We start from the raw sequence: 18,136 nt of genomic DNA on the forward strand, positions 1-18,136 counted from the left end.
AGTAAAAACTTGACCATCAAACTCAAAATTAACTGTTATTGCCCTACTATACTTAAGATATTTAAAGTCCAAATAATCTACTGGCTGTAACATTCTAATGTCTACCAGATGCTACCAAAAAATAACTAAATAACTACATGAGGTGTTGCTAAGTGTAGGTGGAATTTACAAAACTGCTTTAGTCTCATTAAGACTCATGTCAACATTTCTTTTTTTATATACATCTTTATTGGAGTATAATTGCTTTACAATGTTGTATTAGTTTCTACTATATAACAAAGTGAATCAGCTATATGTATACATATATCCCCATATCCCCTCCCTCTAGAACCTCCCTCCCACCCTCCCTATCCCACTCCTCTAGGTCATCCCCAGTCATGGAGTTGGTCTCCTTGTGCTATGCAGCAGCTTCCCACTAGCCATCTATTTTACATTTGGTAGTGTATATATGTCAGTGCTACTCTCACTATGTCCCAGCCTCCCCTTCCCCTCCATGTCCTCAAGTCGATTCTCTACATCTGCATCTTTATTCCTGCCCTGCCAGTAGGTTCATCAGTACCATTTTTCTAGATTCCATATGTATGTGTTAGCATATGGTATTTGTTTTTCTCTTTCTGACTTACTTCACTCTGTATGACAGACTCTAGGTCCAACCACCTCACTACAGAGTTGGAGATCTGCACTTTTATCGACTGCTTCTTGGTTGTGAAAGAGACCTGGATCCTGATCTCAACCTGGACCGGGATTGGAAATACCTTGGTCCTTTTATAGAACCAGACCTAGATCGTCTGAGTGAGACTGATCTTGATCTACGAAGACACACAGATCTTGATCAAGGAGGAGACGCTGATCTTGACCTCTTTCCCCTGCCCCTGCTTCATGTGCGAGAGTATAGCCTACCTCTGGATTTTGAATGTGATCTAGACCATGACTTGCTTCTTCTTCAGCGGCTGTAGCAATGACAATCATAAGCATGATGTCCCTTTTGGCCATATGCATAGCATCTATCATTGGGATCAAAGGGACATCGGGCATGTGGTCTATCAAAATGAGATCTCCCAAGCATGCCTGTTGATAGTTCAACTCTCACTCAGGAACCACAAATCACTTTCTCATTCAGGCCTTGCACTGCATCTTCCGCAACTCTAGCAACTTCAAATTTCACAAAGGCAAATCCTGGAGGATTTCTGGCAATCCACACAGTTCTTAAGGGACCATAATAACTGAAAGCCCTTTCAAACTGTCTTTTGCCAGCACCAGTTCCAGGGTACCAACGTAGACCTTGGTTTCTCCTCCGTACCGCTGCAGCGCGACATAACTGGCCCGCGAGCTCCGTGCTTCCAGCTCTCAGTGCCCAGAAATAGACTTACACAAAATCTACAACGCTGACAAACACATTCATCAATGGTCCTGGTGACACTAACATTATTTGCTATGTTAAATGTTGATTATATCAATGATGTCACTAGCTTCTTATTTTCTTCAGTCATATACTTTTGAAATGAAATTACAACTTTTTATAATATGGGCTTAACAGTAATAAATACTACCTAAAACAGGAAATTTTGGAATATATATCAAAGTAGCTGTGGATACCTAAAATGTTTTTTTATCCATGAATCTAAATTTGCTTCACTCCTCAACTTAAATAGCCTAAGACTCACAGCTTCAAAAAATTATCAGTCCTATAACTTAAAAATCACAGATAAGTTAAGGCAAGATGGATCATTCACTTAATTTTCTTCTTTGAGGCCCCTTTTTTTCTCTTTTTTTTAGGATTTATTTTTTATTATTTATTTATTTGTTTGTTTGTTTTTTACTTATTTTTGACTGCACACTGGCTTTCTCTAGTTGTAGAGGGCAGGGGCTACTCTTTGTTGCAGTGTGCTGGTTTCTCATTGCAGTGGCTTCTCTTGTTGCAGAGCACGGGCTCTAGGTGTGCGGGCTTCAGTAGTTGCGGCATGTGGGCTCAGTAGTTGTAGCTCTCAGGCTCTAGAGCACAGGCTCAGTAGTTGTGGTGCACAGGCTTACTTGCTCTGCAGCATGTGGGATCTTCCCGGACCAGGGTTTGAACCCATGTCCCCTGCATTGGCAGGCAGATTCTTAACCACTGCGCCACCAGGGAAGCCCCCCCACCTTTTTTCCTTGAAAAGAAAGGATTGGTCTCTTTTCTAATACCTCTCTCTCCCTCTCTCTCTCTCTCAGAGTGGCGTAATCCTTCTACACATACACACTCTGCCCCTACAAGGCTTACACCTTCTGGAATTCACCTCTTCCTCAGTTTGCCTTCCTCTGCAACCTCAACATACCACCTCAAATGAAAACCACAATCTTTTGCTGCCTCTGCCTGGAAAAGGAGGCTCTCCCTCAGACCCACCCACTGGAAACACTCTGTCCCTGTCCATCCAGGATGCCCAGGGGCAGACAGGAGGAGGTACACCTCCCAGCCTTCTCCCAGCACGCCCCTTGGGAAAGTGCACCCAACTGTGTGCACCACAGCCAGAAGAAAACTCAGTTTAGCAAGAAAGATAAACTGGGGAAGATTTTTTACTATCTATAAGGATTTATTATAGATATTCTCCAAATAATTACCTTTTAGGTGTAATCACAATATAGATTGATTTATTAAAATTTGATTTTCATTTAGAAACACATCATTTACCTAAGGTAGAAGCATATTTGTGGAATACATATATATATATCTCCTCTAAGTACTACAAAGTAAGTTTTTATAATTGCCATCATGTGCACACTCTCAAACTTTGCCATCTCTTTCTGTTCTAGCCAAAGAAGGTACCATCCATCCATCCTAAAAGAAATTAAAATACTCCTTCTGAAAATCAGGTAATAGAAAGTTAATATATTTTTCTCTTTGTGGACAAAGCCTATAATCAACAGTTCTATGGATCCTATAGAGCAGGATACATTCAGTATTATTAATAATTACTGAATATTATTATATACAGTAATTCTTTTCAAATAATTAAGATAAAATAGGTTTGCAATTGGTATTTGTTGAAGGATAATTTTTTCTATTGAAATATAGTTGATTTATAGTATTTTGTAAGTTTCAGGTGCACAGCAAGGTGATTCAAATGTATATTTTTGCTTGTTTGTTTTGTTCATATACTTTTCTATTAGGAGTTATTAAAGATAATGAATATAGTTCCCTGTACTATACAGTAAATCCTTGTTGTTTATTTATTTTATATATAGTCATGTGTATCTGTTAATCCCATACTCCTAGCTTATTCCTCCTCCCTTCTTCCCCTCTGATAACCATGTTTGTTTTCTACATCTGTGAGTCTGTTTCTGTTCTGTATTATATTTTAGATTCCACATATCATATAATATTTGTCTTTGTCTGACTTTACTCAGTATGATAATCTTTAGGTCCATCCATATTGCTGCAAATGGCATTATTTTATTCTTTTTTATGGCTGAGTAATATTCCACTGTGTATATATACCACATCTTCTTTATCCATTCTTCTGTCAATGAACACTGAGGTTGCTTCCATGAGTCAGCTATTGTAAATAGTGCTGCTATGAACATTGGGGTCCATGTATCTTTTCAAATTAGAGTTTTCTTTGGATATATGCCCAGGAGTGGGATTGCTGTATCATATGGTAGCTCTATTTTTAGTTTTTTAGGAAACTCTATCCTGCTTTCCATAGTGGTTGCACCAATTTATATCCCCACAAATATCATAGGAGGGTTCCCTTTCCTCCACACCCTCTCCAGCATATATTATTTGTAGACTTTTGGATGATGGCCATTCTGACTGGTGTGAAGTGAGATCTCATAGTTTTGATTTGCATTTCTCTAATAATTAGCAATGTTGAGCATTTTCTCAGGCTTTTTTGATTAGGTTGTTTGGTTTTTTGATATTGAGTTGTATGAGCTGTTTGTACAATTTGGAAATTAACCCCTTGTCAGCTGCATCATTTGCAAATATTTTCTCCCAGTCTGTAGGTTGTATTTTTATTTTGTTTATGATTTCCTTTGATGTGGATAAGTTGTTAGCTTAATTAGGTCCTATTTGTTTATTTTTCCTTTTATTTCTTTTGCCTTAGGAGATTGGTCTAAGAAAATACTTCTTCGTCATTCAGAGAATGTTTTGCCTATGTTCTCTTCTAGGAGTTTTAGGGTGTCATGTCTTATATTCAGGTCTTTAAACCATTTGAGTTTATTTTTGTATGGTGTGAGGGAATATTCTAATTTTATTGATTTACACAAGGTTGTCCAGCTTTCCCAACACCACTTGCTGAAGAGACTATCTTCTATCCACTGTATATTCTTGCTTCCTTTATCAAAGATTAATTGACCATAGGTGTGTAGGTTTATTTCTGGGCTTCTTATTCTGTTCCATTGATCTATATGCCTGTTTTTGTGTGAGTACCATGCTGTTTTGATTACTGTGGCTTTGTAGTATTGTCTGATCTCTGAAAGGGTTATACCTCCAGCTTTGTTCTTTTCCTTCATTACTTTGTCAATTCTATGTGTTTTGTGGTTCTGTATAAATTTTAAGATTATTTGTTCAAGCTCTGTGAAAAATGTCATGGGTATTTTGATAGGGATCACATTAAATCTGTAGATTGTTTGGTAGTATGACTATTTTATAGTATTAATCCATAGACTCCAAGCCCATGGGATTTTTTTTACTTTTTTGAATCATCAATTTCCTTTACAAGTGTTTTATAGTTCTCAGTGTATAGATCATTCACCTCCTTGGTTAGGTTTGTTCCCAGGTATTTTATTTTTTTGACACAATTTTAAATGGGACTTTTTTTTCACTTTCTCTTTCTGATATTTCACTGTTAGTGTAAAGAAATGCAACAAGGTATTCCTTGGAAGTCCAGTGGTTAGGATGCCATGCTTCCACTGCTGGGGGCCCATGTTTGATCCCTGGTCAGGGAACTAAGATCCTCCAAGTGGTGGGGTATGGCCAAAAAAAAAAACAAGCAAAAAGAAATGCAACAAATTTCTGCATGTTAATTTTGTACCCTGCTACCTTGCTGAATTCATTTATTCTAATATTTTGTGTGGAGTCTTTAAGGTTTTCTGTGTAGAATATCATCACATCTGCATATAACAAAAATGTTACCCTTTCCCTTCCAATTTGGATACCTTTTTTTTTCTTGTCTGATTATTGTGGCTAGAACTTCCAATACTGAGTTGAATAAAAGTGGTAAGAGTGGGCAAGAGTGGGCATCCTTCTCTTATTTCAGAATTTAGTGGAAAGGCTTTCAGCTTTTCTCCATAAATATTATATTTGCTGTGGATTTCTCACAAATGGCTTTAATATGTTGAGATATGTTACCTCTATACCCACTTTAGTGAGAGTTTTTATCATGAATAGATGTTGAATTTTATCAAATGCTTTTTCTACATCTATTGAGATGATCATGGAGTTATCTTTTCTTGATGTGGTAAATCACATTGATTTGTGTATGTTGAACCATCCTTGCAACCTTGAAATGAATACAACTTGATCATGGTGTATGATGCTATAAAAGAATGTTTTTAATGGTATTCCAGTGGTTAGATCTGTCAATATTCAATCTTATGTATAATTAATCTCTTATTAGTTTACAATTAAAATTATAAGATATTTTAATTTAAGCAACAGGTAAAAATACTTGAAGATTATTATTAGAAAAACTTTTTTTTTTGGCCACACCATGCAATGTATGGGATCTTAGTTCCCTAACCAAGGATCAAACCCATGCCCCCTGCATTGGGAATGTGGAGTCTTAACTACTGGACCACCAGGGAAACCCCTAGAAAAAGTTTTTTTAAAAAAATTCATGAAGCGAAGTTTTTAAATAATATCTGGTTCAGCTGTTTAATTCCTTTAAAGGGGTTTTGAGAATTTCATTTGTTGAAAGGCAAATAAGGTCTTAAAATAACAACATATGAAAGGTCAAACCTATAATAATCAATTCTATATTAATTCAAATCACCAAAACCCATAAAGTACTTAGGTCAATCAATAAACAGAAACAACATTCTGGAGCAAAGAGAAAGCATGGATAATGCCTTTGACTTTGTTTACAATGAGAATAGACACATCACTAAAGTATGATGCTAATTCCCCATCTTACAGTCCTGACTATGTTGTGACATAAAGCATGAGAGATGTGATCATACAGGGAAACAGGATGCAAGATTTACATGAGTTGGCAATATCCATTCAGCCAGCCAATCAACCAACAAATGTTGATTAATTAACTTACTGTTGTCAAACACTGGGGCAAGTGTTGCAGATACAATAAAACAACAACATAGACTTGGTTTTTGCTCAGAAGGAGCTTATAATCTAGTAGAAGAAACCAATGAGCATTTAAACAAATAGTTTTCATCACACCATACTGCAATCATCTTTTATAATGTAAACTCTTATCTCAACTCTTATCTCAAAAGATTATCTAATAAAGGAGAAAAACTCTTCCCAAAGGAGGTGACAGCCAAAGTGAATCCTGAAGAATGAAGCTATGTTAAGATGAATCAGTATACTCCAGAAGGAGTAGGTTCAGAAGGAAGGAGAGTGTGATGCCCTGAGGGAACCAAAAGAAAAAAAAGTCTGTAGAAATATGCAAGAGCCAGATATTAAAGGATTTTTTTATTGATGCATAGTTGTTGTACTATATTATATAAGTTACAAGTGTACGATAGAGTGATACACAAAATTTAAAGCTTATACTCCATTTATAGTTATTATAAAATATTAGCTATGTTCCCTGTATTCTATAATTTATCCCTATAGCTTATTTTATACATAATAATTTATACCTCTTAATACCCTCTCTCTATATTGCCTATCCCCTCTTCCCGCTCCTCATTGAGAACCAATTGTCTGTTTTTTACATCTGTGAGTTTTTTTCTTTTATACTATATTCAGTAGCTTGCTGTATTTTTTAGATTCCTCATACAAGTGATATCATAGAGTATTTGTCTTTCTCTGCCTGACTTATTTCAGTTAGCATAATATACTCCAAGTCCATTTATATGACTGGAAGTGAGAAATTTTCATTATTTTTTATGGCTAAGTAGTATCCCATTGTATATATGTGTACCACATCTTCTTTATCCCTTCATCTGTTGATGGGCACTTAGGTTGCTCCCATATCTTAACAATTGTAAATAATGGGACTATGAACATTGGGGTTCATGTATTTTCAACTTACTGTTTGGGTTTTTTTGGATATATACCCAGAAGTGAATATGCTGCGTCATATGGTAGTTCTCTTTTTAGTTTTTTGAGAAATGTCCATACTGTTTTCCATAGTGACTGCACCAATTTACATTCCCTCAAACAGTATATGAGGGTTCTCTTTTCTCAACATCCTCACCAACATTTGATATTTGTGGTCTTTTTTTTCCCTCAGATCTTTATTGGAGTATAATTCCTTTACAATGTTGTGCAGTTTCCACTGTACAACAAAGTGAATGGGATATATTTACACATATATCCTCATATCCCCTCCCTCTTGAGCCTCCCTCCCCTCCTCCCTATCCCACCCCTCTAGGTCATCACCAAGCATCAAGTTGGTCTCCCTATGTTATGCAGCAGCTTCCCACTAGCTATCTATTTCACATTTGGTATTGTAAATATGTCTATGCTACTCTCTCACTGCATCCCAGCTTCCCCTCCTCAAGATCATTCTTTATGTCTGTGTCTTTATTCTTGTGGTCTTTTTGATGATAGCCATTCTGACAGATGTGAGGTGATTACTTGTTGTGATTTTCATTTGCATTTCCCTTATGATTAATGATGTTGAGCATTTTTGCATGTGTCTCTTGGCCATCTGCATTTCCACTTTGGAGAAGTGTCTTTTCAAGTCTTCTATCCATTTTTTTAAGCTCTTTATTGGAATATAATTGCTTTACACTCTTGTACCAGCTTTTGAGGTACACCAAAGTGAATCAGCTGTATTTATACATATATTCCCATATCCCCTCCCTCCCATGACTCCCTCCCACCCTCCCTGTCCTGACCCTCTAAGGCATCACCCATCATCAAGTTGATCTCGCTTTGTTATACAGCAACTTCCCACTAGCTATCTATTTTACAGTTGGTAGTATATATACGTCTATGCTACTCTCTCACTTCGTCCCAGCTTCCCCTCCGCCCCCACCCCCTTGAATCAGGTTGCTTGAGGGTTTTGTTTGTTTTTGTTTTGTTTTGTTTTTTTGATGTTGAGTTGTATGAACTGTTCATTACTCATATCATTTGCAAATATTTCCTTCTATCCCATTCAGTAGGTTGTCTTTTTGTTTTGCTGATGGTTTCCTTTGTTGTTCAAAAGCTTTTAAATTTAATTAGGTCCCATTTGTTTATTTTTGCTGCTATTTCCTTGCTTTAGGAGACAGATCAAAAAAATTATTGCTATGATTTATGTCCAAGAGTGTTTTGTGTGGTTTTATTCTTCAAGTTTTATGGTTTCCTGTCTTACATTTAGGTCTTTTATCCATTTTGAGGTTATTTTTGTATATGGTGGTAGTGAATGTTCTAATTTCATTCTTTTACATGTAGCTGTCTGTTTTTCCCAGAGACTGTCTTTTCTCCATTGTATATTCTTGCCTCCTTTGTCATAGATCAACTGACCATAAGTGCGTGATTTTATTTCTGGGCTCTCTATTCCATCCCATTGATCTATGTGTCTTTTTTTGTGCCAGTGCCATGTGTCTTATAGTTTTTTGAATACAGGTCTTTTACCTCCTTAGGTAGGTTTAATCCTAGGTATCTTATTCTTTTTGATGCAATGGTAAGTGGGATTGGTTCCTTAATTTCTCTTTCTGATATTTCATTGTTAGTGTATAGAAATGCAACAGATGTCTGTATGTTAATTTTGTATCCTACAACTTTACTGAATTCATTGATGAGATCTAGTAGTTTTCTGGTGCCATTTCTAGGATGTTCTATGTATAGTATCATGTGACCTGAAAATAGTGACAGTTTTACCTCTTCCTTTCCTATTGGGATTCCTTTTATTTCTTGTCTGATTGCTGTGGCTAGGATTTCCAATACTATGTTGAATAAAAGTGGCAAAAGTGAACATCTTTGTCTTGTTCTTGAAATTAGAGGAAATGCTTTCAGCTTTTCACTGTAACTATGATGTTAGCTGTGGGCTGGTCATATATGGCCTTTATTATGTTGAGATATGTTCCCTCTATGCCCACTTCCTGGAGAGTTTTATCATAAATCTACACAGAATTTTGTCAAAAGACTTTTGTGATTCTATTGAGATGATCATATGGTTTTTATTCAATCTGTTAATGTGATGTATCACATTGATTTGCAATATTGAAAAATCCTTACATCCTTAAGATAAATCCCACATCATGGTGTATAATCCTTTTAATGTATTATTGGATTTGGTTTCCTAGTATTTTCTTGAGGATTTTTGCATCTACATTCACCAGTAATATTGTCCTGTAATTTTCTTTTTTTGTGATATCTTTGTCTAGTTTTGGTAGTAGGGTGATGATGGTCTCATAGAATGAGTACAGAAGTGTTTGTTCCTCTGCAGATTTTTTGGAATATTTTGAGAAGGATAGGTATTGACTAGTCTCTAAAGGTTTGGTAAAACTCAGCTATGAAACCCTGTTCCTGGACTTTTTGTTGAGAGTTTTTTCATTACTGATTCAATTTCATTACTGGTATTTTGTTCAAATTTTCAAATTCTTCCTCGTTCAGTCTTGGGAGATTGTACCTTCCTAAGAATTTGTCCATTTCTCCTAGGTTGTCCATTTTATTCCCATATAGTTGTTCATAGTAGTCTTTTATGATGTTTTGTATTTCCATGGTGTCAGTTGTAAGTTCTTTTTCATTTCTGATTTTATTGATTTTGGCCTTCTCCCTTGTTTTCTTGATGAGTCTGGCTAAAGTTTTATGAATTTGGTTTATCTGTTCAAAGAACCAGCTTTATGTTTCATTGATCTTTTTTATTGTTTTTTATGTCTCCATTTCATTTATTTCTAATCTGATCTTTATGATCTCTTTATTTCTAGCTTTGGGTTTTGTTTGTTCTTCTCTAGTTCCTCTAGGTATAAGGTTAGGTTTTTTATTTGAGATTATTGTTTCCTGAAGTAAGCTTGCAGTGCTATAAATTTCCCTCTTAGAGCTACTTTCACTGCATTCCTAGCTTTTGGATCATCATGTTATCACTTTTATTTGCCTCTAGATATTTTCTGATTTTCTCTTTGATTTCTTCAGTGATCCACTGGTTGTTTAGTAGCATGTTGTTTAGCCTCCATGTGTTTGTGTTTTCTGCAGTTTTTTTTTTTTTCTTGGAGTTGATTTCTAGTCTTATAGCATTGTGGTTGGAAAAGATACTTGATATGATTTCAATTTTCTTAAATTTACTGAGACTTGCTTTGTGGCCCAAAATGTGATCTATCCTGGAGAATGTTCTGCCAGAGCCTGCCGGCAAAATCGATCAGGTCCTTAGGCAAACACGACGTGGCTAGGAAATAAAGAAAGACAGACAAAAGATGGGGTCGAGAGGATCAGAAGCCTCTAGGGCAACTGACAAACTTCTTTATTATGAGGTTGCTTTTTATACACTCTCAGAACAAAGGGGGACATCAAACGAAATGACTCCTTCTTTGTTATAACTTGTTCTATCTCTTCAAGGGCACCAGGAACTTGCGTAGTAGCTTGTGCCATACATGGTCTCAGGATGTTCTCATATGATAAGGAGTCTGTGGGAACACATACTGCAGCCCAAGGAATCACATGCTCTTTGTTTAAGCACATACTCAAGGTCGGGGTGGCGGGACAGAGAGCTATGTTTGTTTTACACAAATCCTTGAATTAAGGCAGCTCCCAGGGCCATGTCCTGGGAGCAGGACCCCTTTCTCAGGGCTGCTCCCCGCAATGTTCCATGTGCACTTGAAAAGAATGTGTATTCTGCTGCTTTTGGATTGATTGCTCTCTGTATATCAGATAAGTCCACTTGGTCTAATTTGTTATTTAAGGCCTGTGTCTCCTTATTGATTTTCTGTCTAAATGATCTCTCCATTGATATGAGCGGGGGGTTAAAGTCCCCTACTATTATTGTATTACTGTCAATTTTTCCTTTTATTTCTGATAATACTTACCTTTATATTTTGGTGCTCCTATGTTGGGTGCATGTATATTTGCAATTGTTATATCTTCTTCTTGTATTGATCCCTTAATCATTATGTAGTGTCCTTCTTTGTCTCTTGTAAATCTTTATTTTAACATCTATTTTGTCTGATATAAGTATTGCTGCTCCAGCTTTCTTTTGATTTCCATTTGCATGGAATACCTTTTTCCATACCCTCACTTTCAGTCTGAATGTGTCTTTAAATCTGAAGTGAGTATCTTGTAGACAGCATACATATGGGTCTTGTTTTTGTATCCATTCAGCCAATCTATGTCTTTTGGTTAGACCATTTAATTCATTTACATTTAAAGTAATTATCAATATGTATGTTCTTATTGACATTTTATTGAGTGTTTTGAATTTGTCTTTGTAGGTCTTTTTTCCTCCTTTATCTTTTCTCTTCTCTTGTGATTTGATGACTATCTTTAGGGTTTGGATTCCTTTTTCTTTTTTGTGTGTATATCTATTACAGATTTTTGGGTTTTGGTGACCATGAGGTTTTGATATAGCAGTCTACATATGTATGAGATTGTTTTAAGTTGCTGATCTCTTAATTTCCAATGCATTTCAAATATCCTGCATTTGTACTCTTCTACTCTCACAATTACTGGTTTAGATATCATATTTGTGTGTGGATGATTTCCTACCTTGTTTGTATGTTTGCCTTTACTGGTGAGTCTCCCATTTCATAATTTTCTTATTTCTAGTTATGGCCTTTTCTTTTTCACCTAGAGAAGTTCCTTTTGCATTTGTTGTAAAGCTGGTTTTGTGGTGCTGAATTCTTTTAGCTTTTGCTTGTCTATAAAGCTTTTAACTTCTCTGTCAAATCTGAATGAGAGCCTTGCTGGGTAGAGGATTTCTTGGTTATAGGTTTTTCCCTTTCATCATTTTAAATATATCATGCCATTCCCTTCTGGCCTGCAGAGTTTCTGCTGAAAAATCAGCTGATAAACTTATACAAGTTCTCTTGTATGCTATTTGTTGCTTTTCCCTCATTGCTTTTTAATATATTCTCTTTATTTTTAATTTTTGTCAATTTGATTACTATGTTTCTCAGCCTATTCCTCCTTTGGTTGATCTATATGGTACTGTCTGCTTTTCATGGACTTGGGTGACTGCTTCCTTTCCCATGTTAGGGAAGTTTTCAGCTATTATCTCTTCAAATATCTTCTCAGGCCCATTCATGCTCTCTTCTCCTTCTGGGATCTCTATAATGTAAATGTTGTTGTGTTTGATGCTGTCTCAGAGGTCTCTTAAACTGTCCTCATTTCTTTTCATTCTTTTTTCTTTATTCAGTTCCACAGCAGTGACTTCCACCACTCTGTCTTCCAGCTCACTTCCAGCTCACTGTTCTTCTGCCTCATTTGTTCTGCTGTAGGTTCCTCCTAGTATGTTTTTCATTTCATTTATTGTGTTTTTCTTCTGTTTGGTTGTTCTTTATTTTTTCTAATTCTTTGTTGAAAACTTCTTGTAACTTCTCATTCTGTGCAACCATCCTTCTTCCAAATTCTTGGCTCATCTTTACAATCATTACTCTGAACTCTTTCTCAAGTAGATTGCCTATCTCCACATCACTTACTTCTTCTTCTGGGGTTTTATCATATTCCTTTGTCTGGAACACATTCCTTTGCTGTCTCATTTTGTCTAAATTTCTATTTGCATTTTTATGTGTGTGAAGGTCAGTTATGTTTCTCCACTTTATAGAAAAGGCCCTCTGTAGGGGATGTCCTATGTGTCCCAGCAGTATATTCCCCTCTCATCACCCAATGGCCAGGAACCAGCTGGTCCCAGGGTAGGTTCTGACCTATGTTTGTGGATTCTGTTCCAGAGGCTGTGGGACTGTATAACTTGTGTCTGGTGTCTGGCCCCTGGTGAGTGAGGCTGATCTAGAGGCTTGGGCAGGCTTCCTGGCAGGAGGGGCTGGTGCCCACCCAGTGGTGGATGGAGCTTGGTCTTAGCCCTCTGGTGGGCAGTGCCATGTCAAGGGGTGTGTCTAAAAGTGGCTATGGTCTCTAGAAGTCTTTAGGCAGCCTGTCTGTTGATGAGTGGGACTGTGTTCCTGCCCTGTTGGTATTTGACCTGAGGTGTCCCAGCTGTTGGGTGGGACCAGGTCTTTGTGCTAATGTCCCAAGCAAGACATCAGCCTTCAGATGACTACTCCCAGATATGTTTGCCACCAGCTTTTATGTCCCAAGAGAGAGCCACAGCCTACCCCTGCCTCCCCAGGAGACCCTCCAAGACCAGCAGGTATGTCTGGCCCAGGCTCCTATGAAATCACTGCTTTTGCCCTGAGTCCCAGTGTGCATGAGACCTTGTGTACACCCTACAAGAGTGGCATCTCTGTTTCCCCCAGTCCTGTGGAGCTCCTGCAATCAAGAACCTCTGAAAAAAAATTAAGCTAATAATTGAGCCCTGTTATGAACACAGTCTGGTTTCTGGAACCTGCTGTCTGACTGTGGTTTTGAATTTTACTGCTCATTTTTATCATGCAAAGTCAGCATCATCTTCCCTCATGGAAGGCCTGTGAAATCAAGAATGTTAAAGCTACTGCTGGGGCCATGGGAAACTCAGGCTTTCCTTGACTTTCATAAGTATATATTAACTCCTTGCCTATGCTGAATTCACTCCCTCATATAACAGTAGACATTTGTGCAACAGTCAATGAATAGCAAATGTGTTTGGGAATATGTAACAAAGATTAGATCGATTATTGAAAATTAGGTATATTTTCAATGCATTTCTGAGCATAATGTGGGTAAATGTGTGATATGCAACACTTTACAAAAAGGTAACCAAAGTTAGAGATTCTATCTCTCACCCACCAGATCATGTTGCTCTTCATGGCTCACTTTCTAGATAATGTAGAAATGATTCCTACTTGCTGTCGAAACAAAAATAATGAGGACCAGGGGAATGTAGTTCTCATGGGGGAAATGCTTCAGGTAGAATTCCCAAGAGGTAAACATTTTTCCACAAATCTCTTGATAGTGTTTTGTTAAAAATACCTTGGTCAAAGGAGATCCAGCTAATAATTTAACCAATGTAAAATCCAAGACATTTAAGTAGGGAAGTCACAATCTATAAAGAGTCTCCAAGGCAGGAGGTCTCACAGATTGTTAAAATAGTCAATCCGTCAAACTCCTGGAAGATTTTAATTCCACTCCAAAACAGAGATCCAGTAAGCCATCATCACAAGCCCAGAAGATGCTCTGAAGGGCACTTTCCTCACCTGCAGGGCCATTCTACCTGAGAAAGGCCAGCCTCCTCCAAGATTTTGCTGCTGTGTCCATGTGAGTTCAAGAAGGGCAATATTCTTAAAGCCAGGTCAGTTCACAATAGGAGCAAAGATGTAATTTAAAACCACAGAAGTTTCAGTAATTTTGTCTAATAATTGTATTTAGTCTGTTTCTTTTCCCTATCTTCTTCCTTACCTCATCCTCTGTTTACGAGTTCATATGTTAAGCACATTACATCTAAAGTAAATGAGCCTCTCTCCAGATTTGGGAAATCTCTTCTTTGAATTCAAAAAATGTTTTAAATATTTATCTTTTATTTTCTCTATTTAGGAGGGAGGAAATAAAGCAGTATAAATGATGAATCAGATTCAGCATTACAGAGCAAACACAGAACGGGTTACTTAACCCTTCTTCTCCCAGAGATGAGTACATTTAGTGAACTTAATTCAAGTTTGGAAGGCCTTCCATTTCAAGTACCTTTTATTAAGCAAGACTTTTTTTAACACACAGGGCAAAGACACTGACAGGATAATCAGAGCAATAAAATATGGGTTCTCCCTCCCCACTGTATCCAAACTCTGTTTGACTGCCCTTGCTCTGCCTCTCTGCTCATGCTACCCAACTGCCTGAAAGGGCTATGATCTGAGTCTGGTTCAAAAAGTAAGCAAGGTTATAAAACTCAGTGCTGGGTCCTTCCTCATGCCTCAGACCTAGTGATTCATATCAGCTCTTGGCAGGGATGGCTCCAATGCAAGGTGCCCTATACAAAACCCCAGCTCAGCGTAGACATGCCGGAAAGAGACCAAACATTTCGGATAACGTGATTTTTTTACAAACTGAAAGAGGCATTTCCAGCAAAGGGCTCAAAGTGAATGAGCCTCTGGGTGAAGGGGTCCAAGTCAACAGTTTATCCTATGACTTCCTATCTGGCCCAGTAAGAAGGTTTCATTGCTCCCTGACTTTGCATTCTTAATGCCACCCTCTTACATTCCATTCCTAGCAGCAACTCCTTTGAATGCCAAGGCCAAAGCCCCTGCACCTAGTTATTTGCTATTTTTAATGTTAACTCAATCGTGATGTCACTGGCTTATTTTATTTAATCATATACTTTTGATATTACAACTATTTTATAAGATGACCTTATGAATACTAAATACTATCTAAAACAGGAAATTTTGGAATATATATCAAAGTAGCTAAGGTATGGATACCTAAAATTTTTTTATTGATGTATCTAAATTTGTTTTACTCCTCAATTTAAATAGCCAAGACTCCATAGCTTCAAAAGATTAGAGGCCTTATAATAAAAAATCACAGATAAGAGGAGATCATTTAATTAAGTTTCTTTTGGTTTTTTTCTAGGCTGGTCCCTTTTTTTCTAGAAAATAAAACACTGTTCTCTTTTCTAATACTGCTTTCTCTGAAAGTAACTTGGTCCTTCTACAGGCACACTTCCTGCCCCTACAGGGATTCTACCTTCTAGAATTCACCTTTTCCTCAGTCTCCCTTCCTCTGCAACCCCAGCACACCACCCCAGATGAAAACCACCATCTTTTGCTTCCTCATGCTACCTAAAGCATGAGAGATGAGATCACGCAAGGAAACAGGATCCAGGGTTATGGCAATATCCAGCCAGGCAATCAGCCAACAAATATTTTTTAATTACTGTTGCCAGACACTGGGGCAGGTTTTGCGGATACAACAAAAGAACAAAAGAGAGTTGGCTTTTGCTCTGAAGGAGCTTATAATCTAGTAGAAGAAACCAATAAGCATTTAAGTAAATACTTCTCATCACATCATACTACAATCACCTTTTATAACATAAGCTCTTTCTCCCAAAAGATTGTCTTCTGAGGGAGAAAAATGCTTCCCAAAGGAGGTGACTGACAAAGTGAATCCTGAAGAATGAGTTATGTTAAGATGAATCAGTATACTCCAGAGGAGTAGATCCAGAAAGAAGGAGAGTGTGGTGCTCTGAGGGAACTAAAGAATAAAAGACTGTAGAAATACTCAAGGGTCAGATCTCAAAGGTTTTTAACAGAGCATGGGAGGAGACACATTGAGGATAAGTCAGAAACAAACAGAAGGGATGGTAATAGTGCAGTAATCTTTACATGCTGCTCCATGCCACCAGAATCCACTTCTCTGTAGTCCCCCTTTGGGGCATAGACCCATCATATGCACTAATAGCACTATTATTCAGACACAATTCTGTGCCTTGGTTTCTAACACTTGTACTTAGTGTCTCCCATTAAAGGAGCATTTCAAGACACCTAGAAACTAATCAGCCTCTGTCTTGCCGAGCAAAGTCAGATGACTGATGAAAAAGGCTTTCTACTTAAAATATGTAAGTACTCTGTTTACCTCCTAGACTCTGGTCATCACACAAAAGCATTCTCTCACCACATCCCTGTGTTGTATTCCCCTTGTCTGACTTCATCATTCATCTTGGCAGATTACAGAACAACATGGGAAAGACCAGAAATGCATCCCTGGACACTGTGGTGACAGATTTCATTCTCCTGGGCTTATCTCATCCCCCAAGTCTGAGGACTCTCCTCTTCCTGGTCTTCTTCAGCATTTACATCCTGACTCAGCTGGGGAACCTGCTCATTTTGCTCACCATGTGGGCTGACCCAAAGCTCCATGCTCGCCCCATGTACATCCTTCTGGGCGTGCTCTCATTCCTGGACATGTGGCTCTCCTCAGTCATCGTTCCTCGACTTATTCTAAACTTTACTCCTATCAGCAAGAGAATCCCATTTGGTGGCTGTGTGGCTCAATTGTATTTCTTTCATTTCTTGGGCAACACTCAGTGCTTCCTCTACACCTTGATGGCCTATGACAGGTACCTGGCAATATGCCAGCCCCTGCGCTACCCTGTGTTCATGAATGGGAGGTTATGCACCATCCTTGTGGCTGGAGCTTGGGTGGCCGGCTCCATCCATGGATCCATCCAGGCCACCCTGACCTTCCGCCTGCCCTACTGTGGGCCCAACCAAGTGGATTATTTTTTCTGTGACATCCCTGCAGTATTGAGACTGGCCTGTGCTGACACAACTGTCAATGAGCTTGTGACCTTTGTGGACATTGGGGTAGTGGCTACCAGTTGCTTCATGTTAATTCTGCTCTCCTATGCCAACATAGTCCATGCCATCCTGCAGATACGCACTGCTGATGGGCGGCGCCGAGCCTTCTCCACCTGTGGCTCCCACCTAACTGTGGTCACAGTTTACTATGTCCCCTGTATTTTCATCTACCTCAGGCCAGGCTCCAAGAGTCCCCTGGATGGGGCAGTGGCTGTGTTTTACACTGTTGTCACTCCATTACTGAACCCCCTCATCTATACACTGAGGAACCAGGAAGTAAAATCTGCTCTGAAGAGACTAGCAGCAGGTAGAGGGGCTGGGAGTGAAAATACGTAACAATAGGCTCAGGGACTACCTACATCATCATGGCTACCACTCTTTTCAGCTACAGCTGCATGTGGCAAACATTCAAAAATAGATTTGGTTTAAGCTGAATTAAGTGTGATTCTATTAGGAAGAAGTTTCTAGTGCTAAATTTAATAAATTATCCACCACTGTTTTACACTTTTCTGGGAGAAAGCACATCCTATACAAAGGTTGAATATAAGGAATAAGTGCTCTGTGTAGGAGCAGGGGGATCACTCAAGGCAAATTTGGGAAAACCCAGCAAAATGCTGCCCATTACCCATCATCCACTTGCTTCAACCCTAGTTTCCCAAGCCTCTAGGCATTC

At 38.2% G+C, this 18,136-nt stretch overlaps 1 protein-coding gene and 1 pseudogene across 1 annotated transcript; one reads left to right on the top strand and one right to left on the bottom strand.

The window, feature by feature from the left end:
• Positions 1-685: 685 nt before the first annotated feature.
• On the bottom strand, positions 686-14,379 carry LOC130844645 (serine/arginine-rich splicing factor 7-like; annotated as a pseudogene).
• Positions 14,380-16,842: 2,463 nt separating this feature from the next.
• On the top strand, positions 16,843-17,799 carry LOC130846469 (olfactory receptor 10G2). Its single transcript, XM_057724747.1, has one exon. The coding sequence runs from the start codon at positions 16,843-16,845 to the stop codon at positions 17,797-17,799; it is 957 nt and encodes a 318-aa protein (XP_057580730.1).
• Positions 17,800-18,136: the final 337 nt, after the last annotated feature.

This window comes from Hippopotamus amphibius, chromosome 2 (assembly GCF_030028045.1).
Source record: "Hippopotamus amphibius kiboko isolate mHipAmp2 chromosome 2, mHipAmp2.hap2, whole genome shotgun sequence".
NCBI classification, from domain to species: domain Eukaryota; kingdom Metazoa; phylum Chordata; class Mammalia; order Artiodactyla; family Hippopotamidae; genus Hippopotamus; species Hippopotamus amphibius.